The following is a 25,175-nucleotide window of genomic DNA, read 5'->3' as shown; positions in this document are numbered from 1 at the left end:
ACACCTATCCAGGTATTATAAATGTAAGATTTAAATAAATGAGTAAAACTACAATCTTTTTTCCCATGTTCTGCTGAATATGCAAGCAATTATGGTTCTTTAAGCATTAGCAGCCTCTCAAATATCCTCTGTGTGGCGAACCTTTAAATCATGCCAACCAGCCATCTATATGCTGGTTGGCATGGTGAGACCAAACTATATGCTGGTTGGCTGGTGAGACCAAATCTGGAGTATGGTGTACAATTTTGGTCGCCCAATTATAGGAAGGATGTCAACAAAATAGAGAGAGTACTGAGGAGATTTACTAGAATGTTGCCTGGGTTTCAACAACTATGTTACAGAGATAGGTTGAACAAGTTAGGTCTTTATTCTCTGGAGCGCAGAAGGTTAAGGGGGGACTTGATAGAGGTCTTTAAAATGATGAGAGGGATAGACAGAGTTGATGTGGACAAGCTTTTCCCTTTGAGAATAGGTTCAAACAAGAGGACATGACTTCAGAATTAAGGGACAGAAGTTTAGGGGTAATATGAGGGGGATCTTCTTTACTCAGAGAGTGGTAGCGGTGTGGAATGAGCTTCCAGTGGAAGTGGTGGAGGCAGGTTCATTGGTATCATTTAAAAATAAATTGGATAGGCATATGGATGAGAAGGGAATGGAGGGTTATGGTATGAGTGCAGGCAGGTGGGACTAAGGGGAAAAAAAAGTTGTTCGGCACGGACTTGTAGGGCCGAGATGGCCTGTTTCCATGCTGTAATTATTATATGGTTATATGCAGGGATTGAGACAGGTGAGCTCGATGCTACCATATGTATATGCTTTTCAGCTTTTCATAGCTGATTCAGATCAATTATAAGGGCTCATACCCGAGTTGGAATATTCCTGGAATGTAACACAGACTCCACCTAGTATTAAACATTATTTAATAATGCAGTCTTTAGGAGTTTAATGTATAAACAAACCAGAAATTCTGCATATTCCACACTATCACACCACCAATTAATCATCACTATTCAGATATGTTTTATATTTTAATGGTGAAACTTCAGCTTTAATTATACTATTGTGTTTTCTGATAATGGAATTGGTAAATTGCATCTAAATGACTGCCAGATGAAGATTCAGGGTTTATGACTCCTGGGTGGCCAAATTCCATTATAAAATTGGCTTATGCCAGTTAATTGAGGGCTGTTAATTTTCTAATTGAAAAGCTGTTCATACTTTGATGGAATGCCGAGTGTCAGAAATTGAGTGCCACAGTGCTTAGAAGCTTTGTACGTTCTATGCATATTTAGTTTTGTTCAGAGATACAGCGTGCAAGCAGGCCCTTTGGTCCACTGAGCCCACACCGACCAGCGATCACCCATACACTAGTTCTATCCTACACAAGAGGGACAATTTACAGAAGCCAATTAACCTGTCTTTCGAATGTGGGAGAAAACTGGAACACATGGAGGAAACGCAAGTGGTCACAGAGAGAAGGTACAAATGCCACAAAGACAGCACCTGTAGTCAGGATCAAACCTGCGTCTCTGGCGCTGGGGGGCATCAACTCCTCCAAAAACAAAAATTATGTCTATTCCTGTGTGATTATTTGTGCCAAATATAACTCATTTTTTTGCAGAATATATTGCTCTTAGAGCTCTTCAGAGTCAAATCAATAGATTCTTGGCATGAAAAGGATATAAGGATCAATTAGCAAAGTGGGCTTCAAGTATATGATCTCAATGAGCTTGAAGCAGTTCAGATTGAGCAGTATGGTCTACTGTTTTTTCTTGTGTTCTTAAAGCTGCACTTAATCAGGAATTAATGATATGGTCTGATCTGTATTTATGTTTCAGATCAATTAGGTCAAAGGTTTAATCCTTGATTATTTAAAACAACCAACGTATGGTAAGATGAAATGTGTAAGAAGGAGCTGCAGATGCTGGTTTAAACTGAAGATAGACACAAAAAGCTGGTGTAACTCAACAGGACAGGCAGCATCTCTGGAGAGGAATGGGTCATGTTTTGGGTCGAGACCCTTCAGACTGGTTAGCGATAAGGGAAACGAGAGATATAGATGGTGAAGTGGAGAGATAAAGAACAATAAATGAAAGATATGCAAAAAAGGAAACAGGCCATTGTAAGCTGTTTGTAGGGTGAAAATAAGCTAGTGCGACTTGGGTGGCGGAGAGGAGAGAGAGAGAGAGAGAGAGAAGGAATGCCGGGGCTACCTGAAGTGAGAGAAATCAATATTCATACCATTGGGCTGTAAGCTGCCCAAGCAAAACATGAGATGCTGTTCCTCCAATTTGAGGTTAGCCTCACTCTGACAATGGAAGAGACCGAGGACAGAAAGGTCTGTGTGGGAATGGGAAAGAGAATTAAATTGTCCAGCAACTGGGAGATCAGGTTAGTCCAGGCGGGCTGAGCGAAGGTGTTCTGCGAAACGATCGTCCAGTCTACGTTTGGTCTCGCCGATGTATTAGTGTCCACATCGTGAACAAAGGATACAGTAGATGAGGTTGGAGGAGGTGCAAGTGAACCTCTACCTAACCTGAAAGGAATGTCGGGGTCTCTGGACAGAGGGAGGAGGTATAGCGGCAGGTGTTGCATCTTCAGCGGTTGAAGGGGAAGGTACCTGGGGAGGGGGTGGTTTGGGTGGGAAGGGATGAGTTAACCAGGGAGTTGCAGAGGTAACGGTCTCAGTATGGTCGCCGCTAATTTTTAAACAAATTTTCTGCGACCAAAAAATGGTCGCAATGGAGAAAATCGCTAATCCTGTAGTCGTAGGTGCAGTTGGAGTGGGGTCGCCATGTAGTTATGGGTAGTCGAGGTGGTCGTAGGTAGTTTTAGTTAATCGCCTTTGCTGACCGATCATTTTCATTGGCTCATTGGGGGAAAAAAACGTAAGCACGAGTTTTCAGAACCAAGGATAACCAACGAATGTTAAATGCCCGCCAAACTTCACATCTCTGTATCTCTGGCTTATTAAAAGTGTCTCCACTCCTTCTTTCCCTCCCCCCCCCCGCCCCTTCTCCTCCTCCCCCCCCCCCCCCTCCCCTTTTTAAAGGACTTACCGTACACTGTGCTAGCCGTCTTAACCTTCCAGTTCATCGCGGTGTGTGTTTATCACCTTGGCTTTGCACCGTGTGAATTTCAGACAGCGCTCTCCCCGCTTTTGCTGGCCCCCGCCTTTGCGATGTGTGTGTGTGTGTTCCACCCTGACAGTTGCAGTTCCAGTTCCCGTTTTTTCAGGCGAATGCTGCGAATTTGACAGTCGCCGGCAGTCTGCTGAAAACTCGCCTAAGTGGAACAGACCCTATAGGCATTAAAATACTAAATTATAAATCCCTTAGAGTCCAAATCAAGATGTACTTACAAGAATACAAGAGAAAGGTTGAACGTTAGGGCTTTATTCTTTGGAGCGCAGAAGGTTAAGGGGGGACTTGATAGAGGTTTTTAAATGATGAGAGGGATATACAGAGTTGACGTGGAAAAGCTTTTCCCACTGAGAGTAGGGAAGATTCAAACAAGGGGACATGACTTGAGAATTAAGGGACTGAAGTTTAGGGGTAACATGAGGGGGAACTTCTTTACTCAGAGTGGTGGCTGTGTGGAATGAGCTTCCAGTGAAGGTGGTGGAGGCAGGTTCGTTTTTATCATTTAAAAATAAATTGGATAGTTATATGGACGGGAAGGGAATGGAAGGTTATGGTCTGAGCGCAGGTATATGGGACTAGGGGAGAATATGTGTTCGGCACGGACTAGAAGGGTCGAGATGGCCTGTTTCTGTGCTGTAATTGTTATATGGTTATATGGTTAATCATAATTTTCATGATGAGCCATAACAAGTAAAGTTCGACAACTCGTGGTTGAAACTCATAGTTCAACTCATAGTTCAAACAACATGGTGAATTGGCTAGGTTTCATTTTTTTTTAGGAAGGGTCAATTCTGCTGAACTGATTTTGACTATGTGACTTACATTCCGAGTGGACGTTACAACGTGACTAGACGTAGATGAAACTTTGATAAAATCTCACACGGAATGATGCAAGAAAGGTTTATGGCATTACAATCCCAAATAAAATCTTGTCTCTGATAAGCGACACAGTGGCGCAGCGGTAGAGTTGCTGACTTACAACTCCAGAAATCTGGATCGATCCTGACTACGTGCTGTTTGTATAGAGTATGTACATTCTCTTTGTGACTGCGTATATTTTCTCTGCTCTGGTTTCCCCCCACACTCCAAAAATGTGCAGGTTTGTAGATTAATTGGCTTCTGTAAATTGTCCTTAGTGTGTAGGATAGTATTAGTGAACGGGGTGATCGCTGGTTGGCACGGACTCTGGGCTGAAGGGGCTGTTTCCACGCTGTATCTCTAAAGTCGAAAGTTTTGGCATTGGGACAGCCTTGTTTAAGGAAAGTATAATGGTCTGAGGTGAAGTACAGGTGAACAGTTCTGGTGTCTCTAGCTAATGTTCATAACTGGCCTTCAATTGAAAATATATTTTATTTGCTCATTTTCAGATTAGTGTATTGGCAAATATGCACCAGGGAACAATGAAATTCCTTATTCACATGAAGTTCACAATGTAATCAAGAATAAGTATAGTAATGTACACATTAAATTTGACGAGTGCAAATAAAGTAGTTTGTAAGATTGTAGTGCATTGAGTAGTACAAAATCTGTGTTTGTAGAAAAGAATTGTAAAGTATCATAACGGGATAACTGAATGAGGTAGAATGACTAAAAGTACGTGGCAGCACCTACGGAAATGGGTAAAAGGGAGACTTGTTTACGAGTCAGATCGCAATGGAGCCGGAACTGTTCTTGAGTCTGGAAATCCAGGCTTTCAAAGCTCCCGTATCTTCTTCCACAAAGTAGTAAAGGGAATGTGCAGGTGGCGGGAATCTTTGATACTACTATCATCCTTTCTGGTGCAACACGCCATGACGATGGACTGGATGGAAAGAAGTGACGAGCCTTTGATGGACTGGGCTGTGAACACCACTTTCTGCAGGTCCAGGTGGTCAAGAGCAGAGCAGTTTCCATATGAGGCTGAGAAACATCCGGACAGAATATTTCCTATCGTGTATCTGTAGAAGTCCGAGAGAATCCTCAAGGACGTGTTGAATGCCTGAGAAAGTAAATTTGCTGATTCACAGCTGAGGCTTAATTAAAATGGGAAATGGAAGGTTACTTGTCAAGTTAGACATTTAAAGTAAAGACACTAAATCAATATTTGAGCCTTAATCATGACATTAGAAATAGAAGTTGTTAAGAGTGAATTATTGCACTTTAGGGGAACATACTAATGATTAGCTGGGAAAGAGGATGGGGAAAAAAGCTAAGAGGTTACTCAACAATGATTGCTTTATTCAATGTGAATAAACAATTACTGATAACATAATTCTAAGTTACAGCCACAAATCAGTGGAGGGCATATTTTAGGACAAATGTTGAAGCTATATGTAACTGGCTACATTGAACTCTGACTGTGTTATAGTCAAGGAGGTGCCTTCGAATATGTAAGTGCTCAAAACATTGCTGAAGGCTGCAAGATCTTTTCTTTACAATTGAATCCCAAGTTATGAGAAGTGCTGACTTTTCAGTAGCATATATATATATATACTAGACCAAGTGCAGACCCGTTGGGTCTGTTCCCCCAACGTGCGGTTGTAGGGGGGGAGGCGGCATGCAGCGTCACACACTAACTATCCTCCGCCCCCCCCCCCCACTCACGCTAATTACCCCCCTTGATATTATATTAATATTATTAATTTGCTCCTTTTACCGCATAACCACCCTATCAACTGACGCATAGCCCCCAACTTGCAGTCACATTTAGAGAGTGAGGGCAGAGAGAGAAGGGGCAGAGACAGAGACACAGAGAGAGGGGCAAGAGGGATAGGGGGAAAAGAGGGAGGGTGGGTGAGGGGGGAAAGGTGGGAGAGGAGGGGAGGAGAGAGAGAGAGGGTGAGAGTGAGGGGGGGAGAGAGAGGTGCTGAGAGGGGGGGGTGTGGAGGGGGGGGGGGGAGGGAGGGTGGAGGGATGGAGGAGGTAGGTAGGGGGTGTGGAGGGGAGGGGAGGGGGTTTAGGGGAGGGAGGGAGGGTGAGGAGGGGAGAGAGAGAGGGAGGGGGAGAGACTGGGGGGTGTGCTGAGAAGGGGGTGAGATGAGGGGAGGGGGGGGCAGGGGGGGTCAACCCACAAACTCGGGCGGGGGAAGTCGCCGTTGCGAGAGCCCTGAAACGCGGGGGAGGGGAGGGGTAGGGTTAGTGACATTAAAGCCACGCGGGTGGTGCAAAGGTTCGCACACCGGGTGGGGGGGGGGAAGTCGCCGTTGTCTCCCTCCAGGGGGCTCCCGGTGCCACCGTCCACAGGGGGTTTAGCGCTCCTCCACCGCTCCACCCGCTCCGGGGGCGACGGCGACGGGAGAGTGGTGGGGAGAAAGGTCGGGTCTCCAGTGCAGGGAGAGATTTAAAAAGTTTCACCCCCCCACACACACACACCCCAACAAAAAATAACAAAAACTACATTAAAACACAGGCGGACAGATGGAGGGACCAGAGTCGCGCCGCCCAAGAAGGAGGGGGGGGGGAGGAGGAGGGGGGGAGAGAGGGGGGGGAGAGAGAGAGGAGAGGGGGGGAGAGAGAGGAGAAGGGGGGGAGAGAGAGTGCCTTTTTAATTCAACCCAAACAAACATTTGCAGGCAGTGCTTTTTTACTTCAAACTAACTATATTTTCATTTTCAAACCAAATTAAGGGTACTCACAGTGCTGTAGACATTTGTTCAGTGTCATTCAGAGCTCAGAGTGACAGAGACTAATTGACAGAGCTCCAGCTTGCAGAGACTAATTGAGGCACACCATTTCCTGGTTTTATAGTCCCTTCCCCTGCCTCCAGTGGGGGCAGCAGAGAGAATGGGGAATTTTGTAAAAACATTAATATCACTGTCATTTTTCATCGACAGGAAAAATCCTCGGCACACATACGGCGGAGGGGGGCTCTGAGCAAGGTGGCCAAAAATGACGGCCGTAGGTGGCGACGTTCTCTCGGAAATCGCAGCACAGATGGCCAAAACCGATCAAGAACAGACTTTTAATAATATAGAAGATACAAGACACCATAATGACTATTCAAGTGATATTTCACGGTGAATCGTGAATGAACGAGAAAGAAAAAGAATCAAACCTGTAAAAGCCAAATTTAAATATGAAGTCAGCGAACATTTCTTCACATGAAGAGTGATTAACAATGGAATGATTTTTCAAGTGGACAATAGATGTAAATTCATTGGAATGATTCAGCAAATTATTAGTTGCAATGAAGAGGAATCATAGGCTCTTGATGGAAGGATTTGTATGAACCAAGTGATCACCGTTACCTATATGTGGAAAGTGACACTGAAGAAAGAAACATAGAAAACATAGAAAAAAATAGGTGCAGGAGTAGACCCTTCGAGCCAGCACTGCCATTCAATATGATCTTGGCTGATCATCTAAAATCAGTTCACCGTTCTTGCTTTTTCCTAAATCTAACTCTCTTGAAAACATCCAGTGAAATGGCCTCCACTGCTTTCTGTGGCAGAGAATTCCACAGATTCACAACTCTCTGGGTAAATAATGTTTTTCCTCATCTCAGTTCTAAATGGACTTAAACTGTGACCCCTGGTTCTGGACTCCCCCAACATTTTTCCTGCATCTAGCCTGTCCAATCCTTTAAGAATTTTACATGTTTCTATAAGGTCCCTTCTCATCCTCCTAAATTCCAGTGAATACAAGCCCAGTTGACCCATTTTTTCATCATATGTCAGTCCTGCCATCCTGGGAATTAACCTGGTGAACCTAGGCTGCACTCCCTCAATAGATGTCAGTCATGATCACAGCCAACCTGAGGGGAGGAAAGGCCTGCTTTAACTTTTCCTGCCCATGCTTTAAAGTTAACCTTAATACAATTCCATAGATCTCGTGGATTATACAGCTTAATTCACATGGAAGCTGATGCACAGTGGCAGGGCAAGAAGAACAGCTACCTTACATTACCAGAGTCATACAGTCTTGAACTTGGATGCTATCTATGCAGAGATTTTCTCAGTGGGTTTCTGCAGAGTGCTTCAATTCCCTTTCACTTCCCAAAAATGTGTAAGTTGGTAGCCTAATGAAAACTGTATCAGCGTGTAATAGGATCTGGGAGAAAGTTGGAGAAAATGTGGGGAGAAATTAAAAAATATTAGGGTGGTGGGTGGGGGGGGTAGTGGTGCGGGGGTTGTGTGTGTGTGTGTGCGCGGGGGGGTGGTGGGCGATGGGGCTGTGTGTGTGGGCGGGGGGGGCTGGGTGTGTGGGGTGCCGTGTGTGGGTGGGCGGGGGTGTGGGCTGGGGGGGAGGGGGGAGTGGGCGAGGGGGGAATTGTGGGGGGAGGGTAGAGTGGGCAGGGGGAATTGTGGGGGGGAGGGGTGTGGGGGGGGGGGGAGTTGTGGGGGGGGGGTGAGGGGGGGGAGGGGGGGGGGGGGGGGGGAATGTTAGCTCAGAGAAAAGACCGGGGAAGAGCCATGGGGGAGAGGGGGACCAGAGGGGCTAGTGGCTGGAATTTGCGGTGCGATGAGGACTCACAGTTGGCGCTGATCATTCCACGCCGGGATCAGAGTCTCCGCTTTCCGTTTGCTGACATCTCCGACTCCAGGCTGAGCTGGGTCTCCCATGCTGAGCTGGGCTGTGGTGGGTCTCGGACGCTGGGCTGCTGCTTGGGGTGGGGCTGCTGCTTGGGGCTGGGCTGCTTCGGGTCCCTCCGAAAGTCCGGTTGAAAACCTCCACCAGCCATTCTCAGCTCCAGTAAAGATGCGATGGAGTAGGAAGGGAAGCGACATGGGAAGAGACTAATCTCCGTGGCGCCAACTGGCAGGAGAAGAGATCGATCGGCGCGCACGCGCGGTTTTTAAGATTTTTAAACCTCGCTAACTTTTACAACATTTAATCGATCGGTGCAATCGCTGCGCAGGAGAACGGTGGGTAAACTGGCAAAAAATTGTAGCGCTATCGCAAACCGTTTTTGTGCAAATAGACAGATAGCCAAACCGGAAGAATACAAGATCAGTTTTAGTTATGTTTTGAAGATAGATAGACAGACCGACTGAACGTCTAAGATTTAAACATTAGGAGCAAGGAACACACAGTGGCCAGTGAGCATAGGCAATGAGAGCAAGCAAGACACTATAAGTAAGGTGGAAAGTTCCTGAGGGATGTGGCCATTGTTGGACTAACCTGACCTGGAGGTGGTAGAATCAAGAATCAGGTTTCAGCAGCTGAAAGACTAAGCTGGAGATGGAAAATGTTGCATTGCCAGTCTTAATGATGGACAAAATGTGGGGTTCAGAGCTCAGCTCAGCATCATACAAGTCTGGTTCTACCTAAGCAAGAGGTTGAAGAGGAGAATGATGCTTTGTCATTTTTTGGAGAGAGTTATCATTGCACCTTGGCCACTCTATCTTCTCCCATCGGGCAAAAGGTATAGAAATGTGAAAACACACACCTCCAGATTCAGGGACCGTTTCATCCCAACTATTATCAGGCTATGGAACCATCTTACCATATCTAGAGAGGAGAACTGAACTGAACAACAGTATTATCTACATCATTGGAGACCCTCGGACAATCTTTGATTGGACTTTAAGTTGCACTAAATGTACTTCACATTATTCCCTTTACTGTCTACACGGAGACTCATGGCATCAGCCCCAGTAACATATCTCGCCTCATTCAATCTATTACCCAGAAATCTACAAGACAATCCTCGGACTATGAGACTTTATTTATACTAGAACTAGAGCAAACAAATATACCTATCTACAGTCTCTATATCCATGGACTATCATGTATCTCCACACTGTGAATGGCATGTATTGTCTTTCCACTGACTGGTTAGCAATCAACAAAAGCTTTTCACTGTTCTTCGGTACATTGATGATATGATATTGTCATTATTGATGATACCAAGGCATTCATAGAGTGAAGGTGGTCACAGATTGAAGGAGGTAATGGTGCAGCAGAGCTGATATTTGTGTGAAACTGGTGGGTGTGCTGTTGACCTGCAGGACAGCTTGCAGATGGCAAAGAGGAGACTACAGACAAAACTTTGGAGGACTCCTGAGACATCGTTAAATCAGATGGACTTTAGAAGCAAGGGCAGACCACAGAACTCTGACCACAGAGTTGGTCAAAAGAGACAAGCTGATGAAAATTGCCATGACTCACCATATCAACTGGTGTGCAGAGGACAAATGGGTATAATAATTGATGTCATAAATTGTATCAATTGTGAACTTGACTGGAGTTGTCTTGATACGGTGACTAGAACAGATTGAAGCAATTCAAATCCGGACAGTTCAGTGAGAGGCCAAAGAGCACAGTGGTCATAAATTCTTTGAAGTTATTCATACAAAGTGCCAACATTTATTCAGTTGATGGAGCAGTGAAGTTATGGCACTATGTTAAAAAGAAAGGTGGATGAAGTCCAAGGGAATATTGTTTGGAAAGAAGGTGTATGGAAGGTTGCATCAGTAATTGGGGGAACATTTTTTAATTCATTCAGTTTACTTTAGTTTAGTTTATTATGGTCACGTGTACCGAGGTACAGTGAAAAGCTTTCATTTGTGTGCGATCCAGTCAAAGAAAAAAAACTGTACATAACTACAAGCAAGCCATCCACAGCGTACAGAATAAAGGGTACAGCATTTAATGCAAGATAAAATCCAATAAACTTCGATTAAAGATAGTCCAAAGTCTTCAATGAAGTAGATGGGAGGTCAGGACTGTATCCTAGTTGATGAGAGATTCCGTTGCCTAATAACAGCTGGGAAGAAACTGAATCTGGAGGTATGCATTTTCAGACTTCTGTATCTCTTGCCTGATGGGAGAAGAGGGAGTTACTGGCATGAGACATGTCCTTGATTATGTTGGTGGCTACGTCCACAACTCTGCAATCTCTTAGAATAGAATAGAATACATTTATTGTCATTGCACAACACTGTGCAACAAAATTCCATTGCATCTCCTTCGGTTTAAAAAGAACAAACACAACAGCCATTGACTCACATATACACATATCAGTAAAAAAAATAATAAATAGGTATTAAAAATATTTTAAAAGAATATTGCGCATTATCTTGCACCCCAAATTATATTGTGCTTCCCCAGTGTTCTCTGTTAGAATTAAGTTCTTTTATCGCACATGGGTAGAAACTATTTTTTAGTCTACCGGTGCAAGCCTTCAGAGACCCGAATCGCCTCCCAGAGGGTAGCAGAGGGAAAAGGTGATTGGCAGGGTGGGATGTGCCCTGCTTGATGTTTGTGGCCCGGCGCAAGCATCGGGCCTTGTATATGTCATCCAGGGAGGGCAGTTGAGCGTTTGTGATGCTCTGTGCAGTTTTTATAACTCTCTGCAGTGCCCTCCTCTCAGCCACAGAGCAGCTAGCAAACCACACCAGGATGCCATAGGAGAGGATACTTTCCACGGCGCACCGGTAGAAGGACAGCAGCAGTGGCTGTGAGACGTTTGCTCTCCGCAGAGACCTCAGGAAATACAGCCGCTGCTATGACTTCTTCACAAGAGTGACGGTGTTCATTGTCCATTTGAGGTCCTGGGAGATGTATATTCCCAGGAACTTAAAGTCAGTGTCTCCACCATGTCTCCTTTGATGTAGAGAGGAGCAGGTTCCTATCACCCTTCTTAATACCATCTAGTAGAGCCTTAAAACGCTCATCATATGTTAACCCTGGGATCATTCTCCTAAATCTATTCTGGACATGTCAGCTGTTTGTAGTCCATTGGTCTGAAAATAAAAGATTGGGTTTATATCAAATTAAATAACAATAAATATGGCAGAGGATGGGTAATTTCCAAGGCTTCTTCAAGGGTCGCCACCTTGTCATGGAAACTTAGAAAATAGGTGCAGGAGTAGGCCATTTGGCCCTTCGAGCCTGCACCGCCATTCAATATGATCATGGCTGATCATCCAACTCAGTATCCCTATCCTGCCTTCTCCATACCCCCTGATCCCTTTAGCCCCAAGGGCCACATCTAACTCCCTCTTAAATATAGCCAATGAACTGGCCTCAATTACCTTCTGTGGCAGAGAATTCCACAGATTCACCACTCTCTGTGTGAAAAAAGTTGTTCTCATCTTGGTCCTAAAAGACTTCCCCCTTATGGTGGAGAAGCTTGCATGTACGTAAGATCCTGAGAGCCAGGCTTCTGGTAGGGTCACCCATTGCGGGCAGGTTGAGGGAGAAGTTCCCGGCAAAGTGTGGCCTAAGAAAAAAGCCTTGATGGTGAAACAGTGGACGATGGTGGCTGGCCAGGAGGTGGAATGCAACACCGGCTGAGAAAGTGGAAGAAGGCTGCAGCAGGGAGATGCTATCTTCCTTGTGGGGTCTATGCCATTGGATCATGGGTCTGTTTCTGTCAAGGCGCCTATTCGTGGACCAGTCTCCCGATGTTAAAAGATGTCACGCACAAGCCCCCACCTGGAGGGTCATACCACAGACCTGAAGAAGTGTTCCGACCCGAAACGTCACCCATCCTTTTTCTCCAAAGGTGGACTCGACTTTGGGTGATCACCAATGATGATGAGTTTCCACAGATTATCACATTGAAACCAGAGAGGGAACAATTATTCAAGTCCACAATAGAAGGATTTTATTTTAAGTTCAAGTGTAAAAGGAGTAGGATTGGTGGTAATAATAATAATAATAATAATAATAATAATAAGTTTATTTATATAGCACATTTATAGTCAATTTTCATTGACCCCAAAGTGCTTTACATAATTTAAAAATCAGTTCCATACAAGGCATAAAGATGGGTTAACAAAATAATAAAATGCATAAACAGGACACAACATGTAACATAAACATCCACCACAGCATTCATCACTGTGGTGGAAGGCACAAAAACATTTTGGCCGTCCTCCTCCATTCCCCCCCCCGTGGACAAGACCAAAGTCCAGAGTCCAGTCCAGGATCGGTCTTTCCTCACCGGAGACCGCGGCTTCAAGATTGTGTAGGCCACAGGCCGGCGGTTGAGATTTAAAGTCCCCGCCGCAGCCAGAAGCACCGTAGACTGCAGGGCCGGCGGTCGAAGCTCCCCTCCAGGGGTGATGGTAAGTCCATGCCGGGCCCGCGGTAGAAGTTATCCGCGGGCCGGCAATGGCGGCTTCTTCTTCCCCCGGGTCCCCCACGAGGGATCCCGGGCTGTAGACGCCGCAGCAGCTGGAACTCTGCAGACCGCGGCTTCAGGCTGCGACTTCAGGCTGCTGGCTGCCCCGGGCCTCCACGCCGAGGGCTCACCCGCTCCACGCCGAGTCCACGCTGCGCCTGCCGCTGAAGCCCCGGGCACGTCTCCGGGAAAGACCGCGCCGATCCTTGATGGTAGGCCACGGGGGAGGCGACCTGGAAAAAGTTGCCTCTCCATTGAGGAGGCGACCGAAGCGGTTTCCCCCTTACACCACCCCCCACACAAAACACAAAAAACCCCACTAAATACACACTTTAAAACATACTAAAAATAAAAAATAAAATTGAAAGGCTGACGCGCTGCTGCCATGGTAGGAGTGGATTGGAAAGAGATGTGCTGACAAAAGAACTGAGTGGTAATTAAAACTCTGGGACTGATAGGTCACCAGGGATGTAGATAATAGTAAGGGTTGTGGAAATAATTTGAAGGGAGATGTTATTGAGGAGAGGAAGTGCAAATCAAATTCTTAAAGAACGAGGAAGCGATCATTGCAAACGTTAATTAGAGCCTTGGGAGGATGATACACAAGAAGAGATTTTCAAATAGCAGGTGAAAGTAGCATAAACACATGGTATTAAAGTGGGAGCAAATACAATCAAAAATACACCTTTCATTGTAATTTGTCTAATTATGTTTACACAAAAAAGTCTTGTGTTTATACAGTGCCTTTCATGACTGAAAAATATTTCAATGTACGTCGTAAGTGTATTCACCATTGTATTATATGAGTATTTAATTTTAGTCAATTGTTCATTTCACATGAGTGATTTTAATAAGGTAAGCGCAAACAAAATTACATTTAATTATGGATGAGAAAGTAATATTTTCACTTGGATATTTCATTTTTTATGTTATATTTTAATTCGTCAGACTTTTGATTTGTTTTTTTTTTTCCTTTACAATCTTAGTTTTCTGAACTTGTCAAAGTTTAAAAAAGTAATTCTAGTCGGCATAAATGTTTTTGTGATGTGATGGACGCATAAAATGGAAACCAACGACAGTCTATGGATCTGATGCGCTACAATGCTGAGAACTATCTTCTGCACAATGTATCTTCCCCTTTGCTCTATCTACTGTACTTGAGTTTGACCTGATTGTATTCATGTATAGTATATCTGATCTGTTTGAATAGCATGCAAAACAAAGCTTTTCACTGTACCTTGCTACACGTCACCCATCCTTTTTCTCCAGCGATGCTGCCTCACTTGCCATTACTTCAGCACTTTGTGTCTATCTTCGATTTAAACCAGCAACTGCAGCTCCTTCTATGCGTAAACCTAGACCTCTCGTACAATGAGAAAAATTGTTTAACATGCCGTAATGGATGACTTGCTATATCACTAATGTTTAAGAAGGACCTGCAGATGCTGGAAAAATCGAAGGTAGACAAAAATGCTGGAGAAACTCAGCGGGTGAGGCAGCATCCATAGACTGAAATATGGGGTGCTGCTCCACCAATTTGCAGTGGGACTCACTCAGGCCACGGAGGAGGCCCAAGACAGAAAGGTTGGATTCGGAATGGGAGGGGGAGTTGAAATGCTGAGCTACTGGGAGAGAGAGGTAGATCAGGTTGGGTGACTGAATGGAGGACAATATCCCCCCTTCCCTCGGATTCCGGCCGGTCTGCATTATTGATGAGCATCTTGTGACAAGTTCGTTTGCTATGTCGGGTCATCCAGGAAGATGCTAAATGCTCTTTGGCAACTGGCCCCTCTGTCTGTCCCCTTGACCATCACAATTGACTTCTTGAGGTCTGGGATCTGAATCTCTGGGGCTGAGGCATGTGAAGAATTGGCTGGAGCGGATAGCCAGAGTGGTGAACTTCTGGAGTGCTGTGGAAAGTCAGCGACCCTTCTATAAAAGAGAAATTTTTGTGTCTGCCCGAGGCTGCTGTCACTTGGCGCAGAGCGTGGACTGTCCATCCCTCCTTTGCAGGGATCACCTGGGCCGTCTTCAGAATGCATCTGGGGGTACGAGGATGGACTTGGGCCTCATGCACAAGTCGGCAGACAACGGGGTGTAGGCCATTGCCCAACGTTGCCTCACCCTGATGCCCACCTGATCATGGGCACCTGTGTCACTACCTGCTCAGGTTCCCTGTCCCCGGCCTTGCGAAGGATACCCTGCGCGCAGATCCCCATGCACATGGGCCAGTCTAACTGGACATCTAAATATGGAAATGACTTCATGGATCCTGTGGCTGTGGCAGAGAGTTCCCAGAGCAATTCACCACTCTCTGTCTGGTGAAATGCCTCATCTCCTCATCTCACCAACAAGCACCAAGGATTTGGCCCTTATGGCCTTGAGCTGAGCCCCCCCAGTCAGATCCTTCCTGTACATCGGGAACATCTCACTACCAGCGCACGCTGCCCTGCGGGACCCCTGCTATTTTGTAAGTTTCGGTAAGATCCCCTCTTTGCAGAGTGTGGATTCGCAAAGAGTGTCTGGAGAGGTCTACAAGGGTCCCTGTCACGGTTTATTCCGAACAGCTCTGTCACAGATGACTCTGTGATTTACAGACTGTTCCCAGGAACGCATTCAGAGACGGACATCGAGTGCTGCTGGAAGGTCATCAACTCGGTAAAAGACGCTCTTTGGTCTGCCTGAACGTTGTTGACCACCCAGCGGAGCGAGACGTCCATCGGGGAATGTTGCCGACTGGCCCGCTGCAGACTGCAGGAGTGCATGCTGAGAGATGCACTGAAGCTCGGTGCAGCCAACGCCAAGGCTCGGAGGGGGAGGACCACAGTCTAGGGTCCTTCCGCTGCTGGACATGGGGGGCAGGGTGTGGTGGAGACGCCCCTCAAAATAAGGGGAGGGATTCCACGCCAGTGGGCCACATGAGTGGCAAGGATGTGGGGTAAAATTGTGATTTGGGGAATCTGTATTGTGTGTGTGTATAGCCTCTGAAAACGTTGGATGGAGTTTTGTAAGGATTATGTATTGTATATAGACTTTCTTCGAGAAATAAATATTTTGAAATTTGAAAAAAAAAGAACTGAGCGGAGGTGTTGGGCGAAGCGATCGCCAAGCCTACACTTAGTCTCACCAATGTAGAGCAGCTGGCACCTAGAGCAGCGGATGCAATAGATGAGGTTGGAGGAGGTGCAGGTGAACCTCTGCCGCACCTGGAAAGACTGTTTAGGTCTTTGGATGGAGGCAAGGGGGGGAGGTAAAGCGACACGTGTACCTAACACCACCATGCTAAACAATCACTTTCCAGGCAGTTCAATAGACAATAGGTGCAGGAGGAGGCAATTCTGCCCTTCGAGCCAGCATCACCATTCACTGTGATCATGGGTGATAATCCACAATCAGTATCCTGTTCCTGCTTTTTCCCCACATCCCTTGACATATCTTTAAGAGCTCTATCTAACTCTCTCTTGAAAGCATCCAGAGAATTGGCCTCCACTGTCTTCTGAGGCAGTGGAGGGTAATAAATTAAAAATAATAACTTTTCCCATCATAGAAACATAGACATAGAAATTAGGTGCAGGAGTAGGCCATTCGGCCCTTCGAGCCTGCACCGCCATTCAATATGATCATGGCTGATCATCCAACTCAGTATCCCGTACCTGCCTTCTCTCCATACCCCCTGATCCCCTTGGCCACAAGGGCCACATCTAACTCCCTCTTAAATATAGCCAATAAACTGGTCTCAACTACCCTCTGTGGCAGAGAGTTCCAAAGATTCACCACTCTCTGTGTGGAAAAAAAGTTCTTCTCATCAGGGGCTCCCTTTGCAATTCCCTCCCTGAGTAGGCGTGTATGTGCACACCCACTTTATGCATGTTCAAGTGATTTCGCTCATTGCATTGTCACGCAGCCTCCCGCCGAGGTTCATTGGTGAATTTGCCGATCAATCGCCCTTTCTCCAAGCTTCTCCTGCAGTCGGGGAGTCGCCTGCGAACTAGAGCCGGCGCCAGCTTGGCAGTGAATGGTTAACGGCGCGGGCTCCGGATTGCCTGCGGCATCGCCATTACTGTGGCCCCGCGGTCGGAGCAGCGACAGCAGAGAGACAGAGACAGAGACAGAGAGAGGCGGTGTCACGGCCACCGCACTCAGCCTGACACACACGGGGAATGTTCGCCGTTGCTGGAATGACCGGAAGGTAAAACAAAAATCACGACCAAGGGAGAAAAAAAGAGTGCACTTTTCATTGTACTTGTACGGGCTTTTGAAGTTGTCTTCATTTTAAATGCGTGTCAGCGCCGCCAGGGCTGCAGCCAAGGCGGCGGCAACAGCTCGATGGCTCAAATTATTGCTTTCTCCTTGTAGGTTTAGTTTTTGTTCAATTCATGCAAAAGAAGATGGAGCCGAGGCAAACTGCTCCGGTATTAAATTGCTCGCTCTTCACCCGGCGATCGAAGATTAATTAAAATTTCAGTCAGTGTGCAAAGTTTTGAGATTAACACGAGTTACTTAGTCGAGAGTCACCACACCCTAAAGTGCCAGAATAGACATGTTAACATCTTTAAAAAAGTTCCATTGTATCAAAATGTATAACCTGCGGCCTAGGATAACGCCTCCCTCGCGTACAATGAACATTGCTGAGGGTTTTATGGTGATTTTTTTTTTGCTAAGAAAAAACAATATCCCCAAGTGCACATTTGAAGTAAATTCAATAACGGGCTAAGGAAGCAGACTGGCAATAAGGAGAAAAAAAAATTACACATTGGAGCCAGAAACTTACTCATCGCGATGTGCAATCACTGCGAAGGCAGAAGTGGAAAAACTCTTTGACTATGTAATATCAGTTTTTATTTCTGGCAAAAAAATCAGGATGTGATCTATTTTGAGGTTTTTTTGCGCCTTGATTTTTTAGATTCACTTCCTAATCATTTGCTGAGTAGCTTTTAAATGAAGTTAGCCAATTGTAGAAGTGACTGTGTGGAGGAAAATGTTCTATGAACTTGTACAAGACATTTACATTATGATTACATTGGGTGAATTTCAGTGTTAATAATTTAAAACTACATTTAAAAAAAAAATGTTTTACAAAATTTGTTCTTGTTTGAAATTCAGTTTCACTGAATGTTGCCTTTTTAAAATAGTAAAACATTTTGGAGTACTTCTTGGAATTATCCATCCAGTGAAGAATACATTAGAATGGATGATTTTAGTCAAATTGCAGACATATTTTGCTTCTGAAGTAGGATGTGGTTATTTTGGAGAATCGCGTCCATGTTGGCTCACAGTGCAATCACATTCCTCACTAAATTTCTCTGTAAACTATTTTTTCCCAGTTTCCTGTCAACCTTTCCCATCTTCTGCCATTTGTTTGCATAGTAGCCAGTTAGCTGACCAACCCACAATGGCTGGGAGTTGTAGGGGGAAATCTCATGTGGTCACAGCGAGATTTTGCAAACTCCACACAGACATCACTGGGGGTCGGGATTGAACCAGTTGTTTGGAACTGTGAAGCTGCAATCTACTAGTTGTGCTGTTAAGTAATGCAGGAGATGTTGCTGCAGGGAAAAAAAATCCAGGCATGTCTACTTACTAGAATGCTCCTGACCCAAAATGTCATCTGTCCATTCCCTCCATAGACGCTGCCTGACCCCAGTTCAATTTCAGTTTCACCCGCTGAGTTACTCAAGCAGCCTGTGTTTTGTTTGAAAATAGAAGGCTGTTTGTGAACAACACAAGGTTACAGAAGTAAAGACGAAATTAATGATTCCAGATTCATTGTATGGTTGAAGTTCTTCATCAGTCAGATCATTAAGTATAGAAGTTGGGAAGTCATGGTGCAGTTCTATAAGACGTTGGTGAGGCTGTATTTAGAGTATTGTGTTCAGTTTTGGGCAGCATGTTATGGGAAAGATGTTGTCAAGTTGGAAAGGGTGCAGAGAGGATTTACGAGGATGTTGCCAGGACCCGAGGGCCTGGGTTATCGGGAGAGGTGGAGCAGGCTAGGACTCTATTCCTTAGAGAGCAGGAGGACGAGGGGTGACCTTATAGAAGTTTACAAAATCTTGAGAGGAATAGATTGTGTAGACACAGAGCAAAGTGGGGGAATTGAGAACCAGAGGACAAAGGTTTAAGGTGAGAGGGATCCTGAGGGGTACATTTTTCACACAAAGGGTGGTGGGTGTATGGAATGACCTGCCTGAGGATATTTGAGGAAGGTACTATTGTGATGTTTGAGAAACGTTTAGACAGGTACATGGATAGGACGGGTTTAGAGGAATATGGACCAAACACAGGAACATGGGACTAGTGTAGGTGGGACATGTTGGCAGGTGTGGGTAAGTTGGGCCGAAGGGCCTGTTTCCATGCTGTAAGGCTCTATGGCTTGTAAGTGAAAAGGAATTTGAAATCATTTTACAATTGTAAAATAAAAACTGGTGAACGGGAAGATAATATAGGATTGTGAGACGGTTTTATATGTTGAATAAGCTATGCCACGCGCATGCCCAACACTGGCTCCTTGATCAGATGCTCTATCTGGATGGTCACAGGAGGAGAATACCAGATGGGCAGAGGAATGGATTTGAGGATGTGCTTGAACAAGTCCAGCTTGGTAGTGGGAACACTGAGTCTGTGAGTGAAGATTAAAGCAAAGCCCTGTAACTGTATCTGAAGGAGTGTACCTCCTGTCCATCCTACATTAGTCTCTGGTCCCCTCAGAATTCAGAAACTTGGCGTGAAGCAAGTCATCCTTTCTCCTGAGTGACTGCCCAAGTAGGATATGTGGACAGGATCTAATGAAATATTAGACTTGAGCAGCAGGTTTTTGGATAAACGTCAGCTTGTGAAGGGTGAAAAATGGTGGCTGACCAGAACAATCGGAACAATAACTGAGGCTGAGGTGATACAGGGGATGATGATACTATAGAGGTGGACACAGGCAGTATTTGTGATGGAGAGTGAAAGGCCTTGGGCGATCAGGAAATGATCAATTAAATTTCAATAGTTCTTATAGAAATAAAATATGCAATGAGGCCAAATGTGACCAAAAAGCCAAAAGAAGCTTCTGGAATTTAAAATTTCTTAAGGGATGTTGCCCGACCTGCTGAGTTACTCCAGCAATTTGTGCAAATCTGTGGCTAAATGGCTAGGTCAGAGCTTGGGTATCCTGCTGTGAGTAATTCACCTCCAGACTCTCAGAGTCGTCTTAGTAAACTTAGGCACAGACACAAAGTGTCAGACACAATGAGCTAATTCACTATAACGCTGAAACTGAACTGGATACGGGGAAACTGATTAATGCCGGAGTGGCGGCGCGGCTCTGGCTGCAGCGGCTCACCGGCAGTCCCGTTTGTTTGTGTTTTTTGTGTTGTTTATTTTGTTTTGGTTAGTCTAGTTTTTGGTTTTTAGTTTGTGTTTTGGGGGCGGGGGGGGGTTGAAACGGGGTTTGCAGTCTCTCCCTGCGGGGGAATGCAACCTTTTTGTCGTATTCCCCTTCTCTGCCTCCGTCTGTGCTGAGGCCTAATGGAGCTGACGACCTCGAGGCTCCGGAGACAGAGCCCGTCAGGACTCGCCCTGAGCTCGCTCCCATGAGGGTGGTCCGACTCAGGGCTGGAAGAGGTTGGGACGCTCCCGTGAGGGTGGCCAGCCCGAGGGTGGAACGAGGCTCCCGTCGGAGCGGCCGAGCTCGGGGAGGTGCGGCGCTCGCAGCCCGAGGGAGGTTCGGCGCCCATGTCGGGGCGGCCCGGCCCGAGGGAGAAGCGACGAAGAAGCGAGGCCCAAGTCGGGGCGGCCCGGCCCGGGGGAGGTTCGGCGCCCATGTCGGGGCGGCCCAGCCCGAAGCTGAAGATGGCGCAGAACTCATGTGAGGGTGGCTGGGACGGTGTTCTGGCGGTGGTGGCCTGAGTCCGGGGTTCGGCCGCGGGCCAGCGGCTGCGTCTGCAGGACTGGTGGGCGGCAGCTTCAACCACCCCGGGCCGCGGTGTTTGAGCCGCGGGACTGATTTATAACATCGCCCGGGGGGTATCGCCTCAGCGCAGAGGGAGAAGAGGAGGGAAGAGACTGCAGACCTAAGACTTTTGCCTCCATCACAGTGAGGAGATGCTGGGTGGACTCACTGTGGTGGATGTTAATATGTGTTTATTGTTGTTTTTATTGTATTATATGTATGACTGCTGCAATTTCGTTCAGACTTCGGTCTGAATGACAAAAAAGGCTATCTAATCTAATCTAATCTAATCTAATGGAATAATTCGGTATTCGAATTATTCACAGCAACCTGAAAACAAAAAGCTGTTGGAGGGAAAATGGACGGCACAGTGGTAAAGTTGCTGCCTTACAGGGCCAGAGACCTGGGTTCAATCCTGACTACAGGTGCTGTTTGTATGTTTTCCCTGGAACCTGCCTCGATTTTCTCTGGGAGCACCGGTTTCCTCCCACATTCCAAAAAAGTACAAGTTTATAATTTAATTGACTTGGTAGAATTATAAATTGTCCTTGCTGTTTGTAGGATAGCGTTAGTGTGAAGGGATCGCTGGTCAACATGGTGGGCCAAAGAGCCTGTTTCTGCACTATATCTCTAAATTAAACTAAATTGGCTTTCCAATTGGCTTTCCAGTTGTGTGACGTGTTACTATTGTTATTGGTCACACCAAAAGGATTCTTTATTTTCTGCGGGGAATAATACTTAAACTGCACTCTCTGAGGAATTGATCCATACAAAATACTTTAATTTGTTGTTGGTAGACAAAAATTCTGGAGAGCGAGTGAGGCAAAATCTATGGAGTGAAGGAATAGGTGATGTTTCGAGTCAAGACCCTTCTTCAGACTGAATTTGTTGTTTTTGTGAATTTGTTGTTGCCTGGCTTCTCCCTTCTCATAAATTGATTTGATTTTAGGAAGTGGCCGCCTGGCTCCCTCTGACAGCTGGACAAGTGGGTAATATTTATAATGACGTGGAAATCGTCTGGTGGTGATACTTTTGTCAAGCCTAGATCTGCCCTCATTCACTATGTGACCAACAAGGGCAATAGTTGCAATGGAATACTAACAGTTATACCTCTATTGGCATTCTTGGCATGGTTTGCCAATTCAACACAATCCATTTAAAGCAAAGGTCCTGGCAATCATTGTAATTGGTATAAATTGCAGATGCTGCATGTCTGGGAAACATGGATTAGGTGATGTTTTGGTACAAGACCGTTCTTCATACTGATAGTGTGAGGGGGTGGGGGGAGAAAGAAAATGGAAGAATTGTATGGTGAGGGTGTTTTTTGATAGGCAGATGTTTATACAAAGGCCAAAGGAGGTGTTGGACAAAAATAATGAGGAGTTGTGAATTATGAAGCTAAAGGAAGGAATGTAGGTGAGAGGGGGGATCGAGAGAGATGCGATTCCAAGATGGATACAGGGATGGGGGGTGGGGGTGTGAAAGGGGAAAGATGGGTTGGCTGAGGTTGTGGGGGAAGAAGGGATGGGGGGGGGGGGGAAATGTAGTTAACTAAAATTGGAGAATTCAATATTCATGCCATCAGGTTGTAAGCTACTCAAGTGGGATATGAGGTGTTGCTCTTCCTGTTTTCATGTGGCCTCACTTTAGCAATGGAGGCGGTTGAGAACAGAAGAGTCAGTATGGGAACAGGAAGAGGAGTTAAAGTAGTTAACAACTAACTGGGACATGCAGTAGGCCTTGGTGGACTGTGCACAAGTGTTCGCCAAAACAATTGCTGACCCTATGCTTGGTCTCGCCGATGTACAGGAGGTCACATCGGGAACACAGGATACAATAGATGAGATTAGAGGAGATGCCCCTGACCATTTATCGTCCATGAAAGGACCACTGGGGTTCCGGCTTGTACTCGCTAGAATTTAGAAGATTGAGGGGGGATCTTACAGAAATTTACAAAATTCTTAAGGGGTTGGGCAGGCTAGATGCAGGAAAATTGTTCCCTATGTTGGGGAAGTCTAGAATAAGGGGTCACAGTTTAACGATAAGGGGGAAATCTTTTAGGACCGAGATGAGAAAAACATTTTTTCACATAGAGAGTGGTGAACCTCTGGAATTCTCTGCCACAGAAGGTAGTTGAGGCCAGTTCATTGGCTATATTTAAGAGGAGTTAGATGCGGCCCTTGTGGCTAAAGGTATCAGGGGGTATGGAGAGAAAGCAGGTACGGGATACTGAGTTGGATGATCCGCCATGATCATATTGAATGGCGGTGCAGATGCGAATGGCGTACTTCTGCACCTATTTTCTATGTCCCTGGATGGAGGCGAGGGAGGGGATATAGGGACAAGTGTTGGGTGGTATAGGAACGGGGAACAACAGAATTGCTGACAAGTTTTTAGGGTGAAAAAGGATGCTCTTAAGTATTTTTAATTTTTTTGTAATTTTATTGAAGATATAACTTTTTTTTATCCATTCTTAAAATGATGTAAGGAGGGCCACACTGAGCCTTCTATTTTCTGGATTTTAAGTGAACAATAAACTATTTGTTAGCAGGAACATTTCCAACATTCCAAGTTGATAGCTGAATGGTGGCCATTATTATGGTCCCCCAATCACACGTTTGGGATTTAGTTCTTTCAATGTGATTGTTGGTGACCCTTTTTGAGAAGCATTATATCATGGTATTTGTTTATGCAGAATGTAGCAATCGTGGTTTTGTTGGGCTTTTAAGCTTGCCGAACCTTTTCGCAACAGGGACGTGCGTTTGGGATTACTGCAAATTTGTAATTACATGTCGAACGTGCCTTTTACACTGGGTGATTTTTGTGATCCTGCAGTTCACTTCTGCAGAAACATACATTGTATCCATGCCATGTGTATGTCAAAACACATTAAGATATTTTATCTCAAAACAATGTTATACTTTTCAAATGACTTAAGTTGTGGCAATCTCTTCTTGGATATTGATATATGGATGTAGTTAAAAGATTCATCAAGCAAAACATGCTACAATGTTATTTATCTATTGAGAGATCCTATGAAAGTGATAATTTGTTTATGTAATCAAGGAAAGTATGCAGTTGCTAAAGAATGAGAACAGTAAAAGGATTGTTAAATAGGGTATGAGAACCTTGATAGATCTCAAACTTGTTTTATGTACTAATTCTATTTCTCCAGTTTGTTGAAGGAATTAGAAACCACCCTGTCTCAGTGCATAAAGAGTCTTGATGACTTGGGTTAAAAGATCAGTAATAAAGTTCTCAAATGTGAGAATTTGAAAGTTATCAGCAATAGGAGTCATGGAGTCATTTAACAACAGTACAACTACATGCAAACAGCTACAGCTGGAGTAATCATCTGGCAGAGTGCTGCATTAGGCAGCACCAGAGACCCGGGTTCAATCCTGACCTCTGGTGCTGTCTGTGTGGAGTTTGCACATTTCGCATGGGTGTCCTCTGGATGCTGCAGTTTCCTCCAACATCCCAAAGATGTGCGGGTTTGTAGGTTAATTGGTCTCTAATTGTACCCCTAACATGTAGGGAGTGCATGAGATAGTGCAATAACGTAGAACTACTATGATGGCTGATCAGTGGTCAGAGTGGACTTGGTGGTTGAAGGGCCGATATGCACTGTATCTCTAAACTAAACATCCCATTAAAATGTTATTATCAGATGTAAACTGAAAAGTTATTGTACATTGATTAAATATGACACAAAAGGAAATATCCTACCTGGCAAAGAGTCTGGTTTTCTTTGAGGAATCTGTATCTGAAATTTGGCGTTTAAATGCACTGAGATATTGTGTATGTGTAAAAAGCAGCTGGTGAAGTTTTTCATAAAATGCTAAAAGAAGCAAAGGTGTCGGATAAAATGTAAAAACATGGAAACAATTAGTTGGGTCTTTATGATCGGGATTAGAGTCTTCCCTTTCTAAATTGCTTCATGGATTTGATTTCACAAAGTAAATGGTGATTAGTCACATTTGCTGATGACCTTGTGAGGAACCGTTTATTATGAGGATTAAAGAAAGAGCTGTACAAAATGTAT

At 45.2% G+C, this 25,175-nt stretch overlaps 1 protein-coding gene across 1 annotated transcript in view; it reads left to right on the top strand.

Moving 5' to 3' along the window:
* The first annotated feature begins 17,051 nt into the window (after positions 1-17,051).
* Positions 17,052-25,175, top strand: part of LOC129698158 (LIM and senescent cell antigen-like-containing domain protein 1) — a 115,497-nt gene continuing 107,373 nt past the window's right edge. The window contains exon 1 of the mRNA XM_055637093.1: positions 17,052-17,383. Coding sequence (XP_055493068.1) covers positions 17,355-17,383 — 29 coding nt within the window. The 5' untranslated portion in view covers positions 17,052-17,354. The remainder of the gene's footprint in view (positions 17,384-25,175) is intronic.

This window comes from Leucoraja erinacea, chromosome 6, assembly GCF_028641065.1.
Source record: "Leucoraja erinacea ecotype New England chromosome 6, Leri_hhj_1, whole genome shotgun sequence".
Lineage (NCBI taxonomy): Eukaryota > Metazoa > Chordata > Chondrichthyes > Rajiformes > Rajidae > Leucoraja > Leucoraja erinaceus.
The sequence above is the reverse complement of the archived record's forward strand: the minus strand, read 5'-3'. Positions and strand labels throughout refer to the sequence as shown.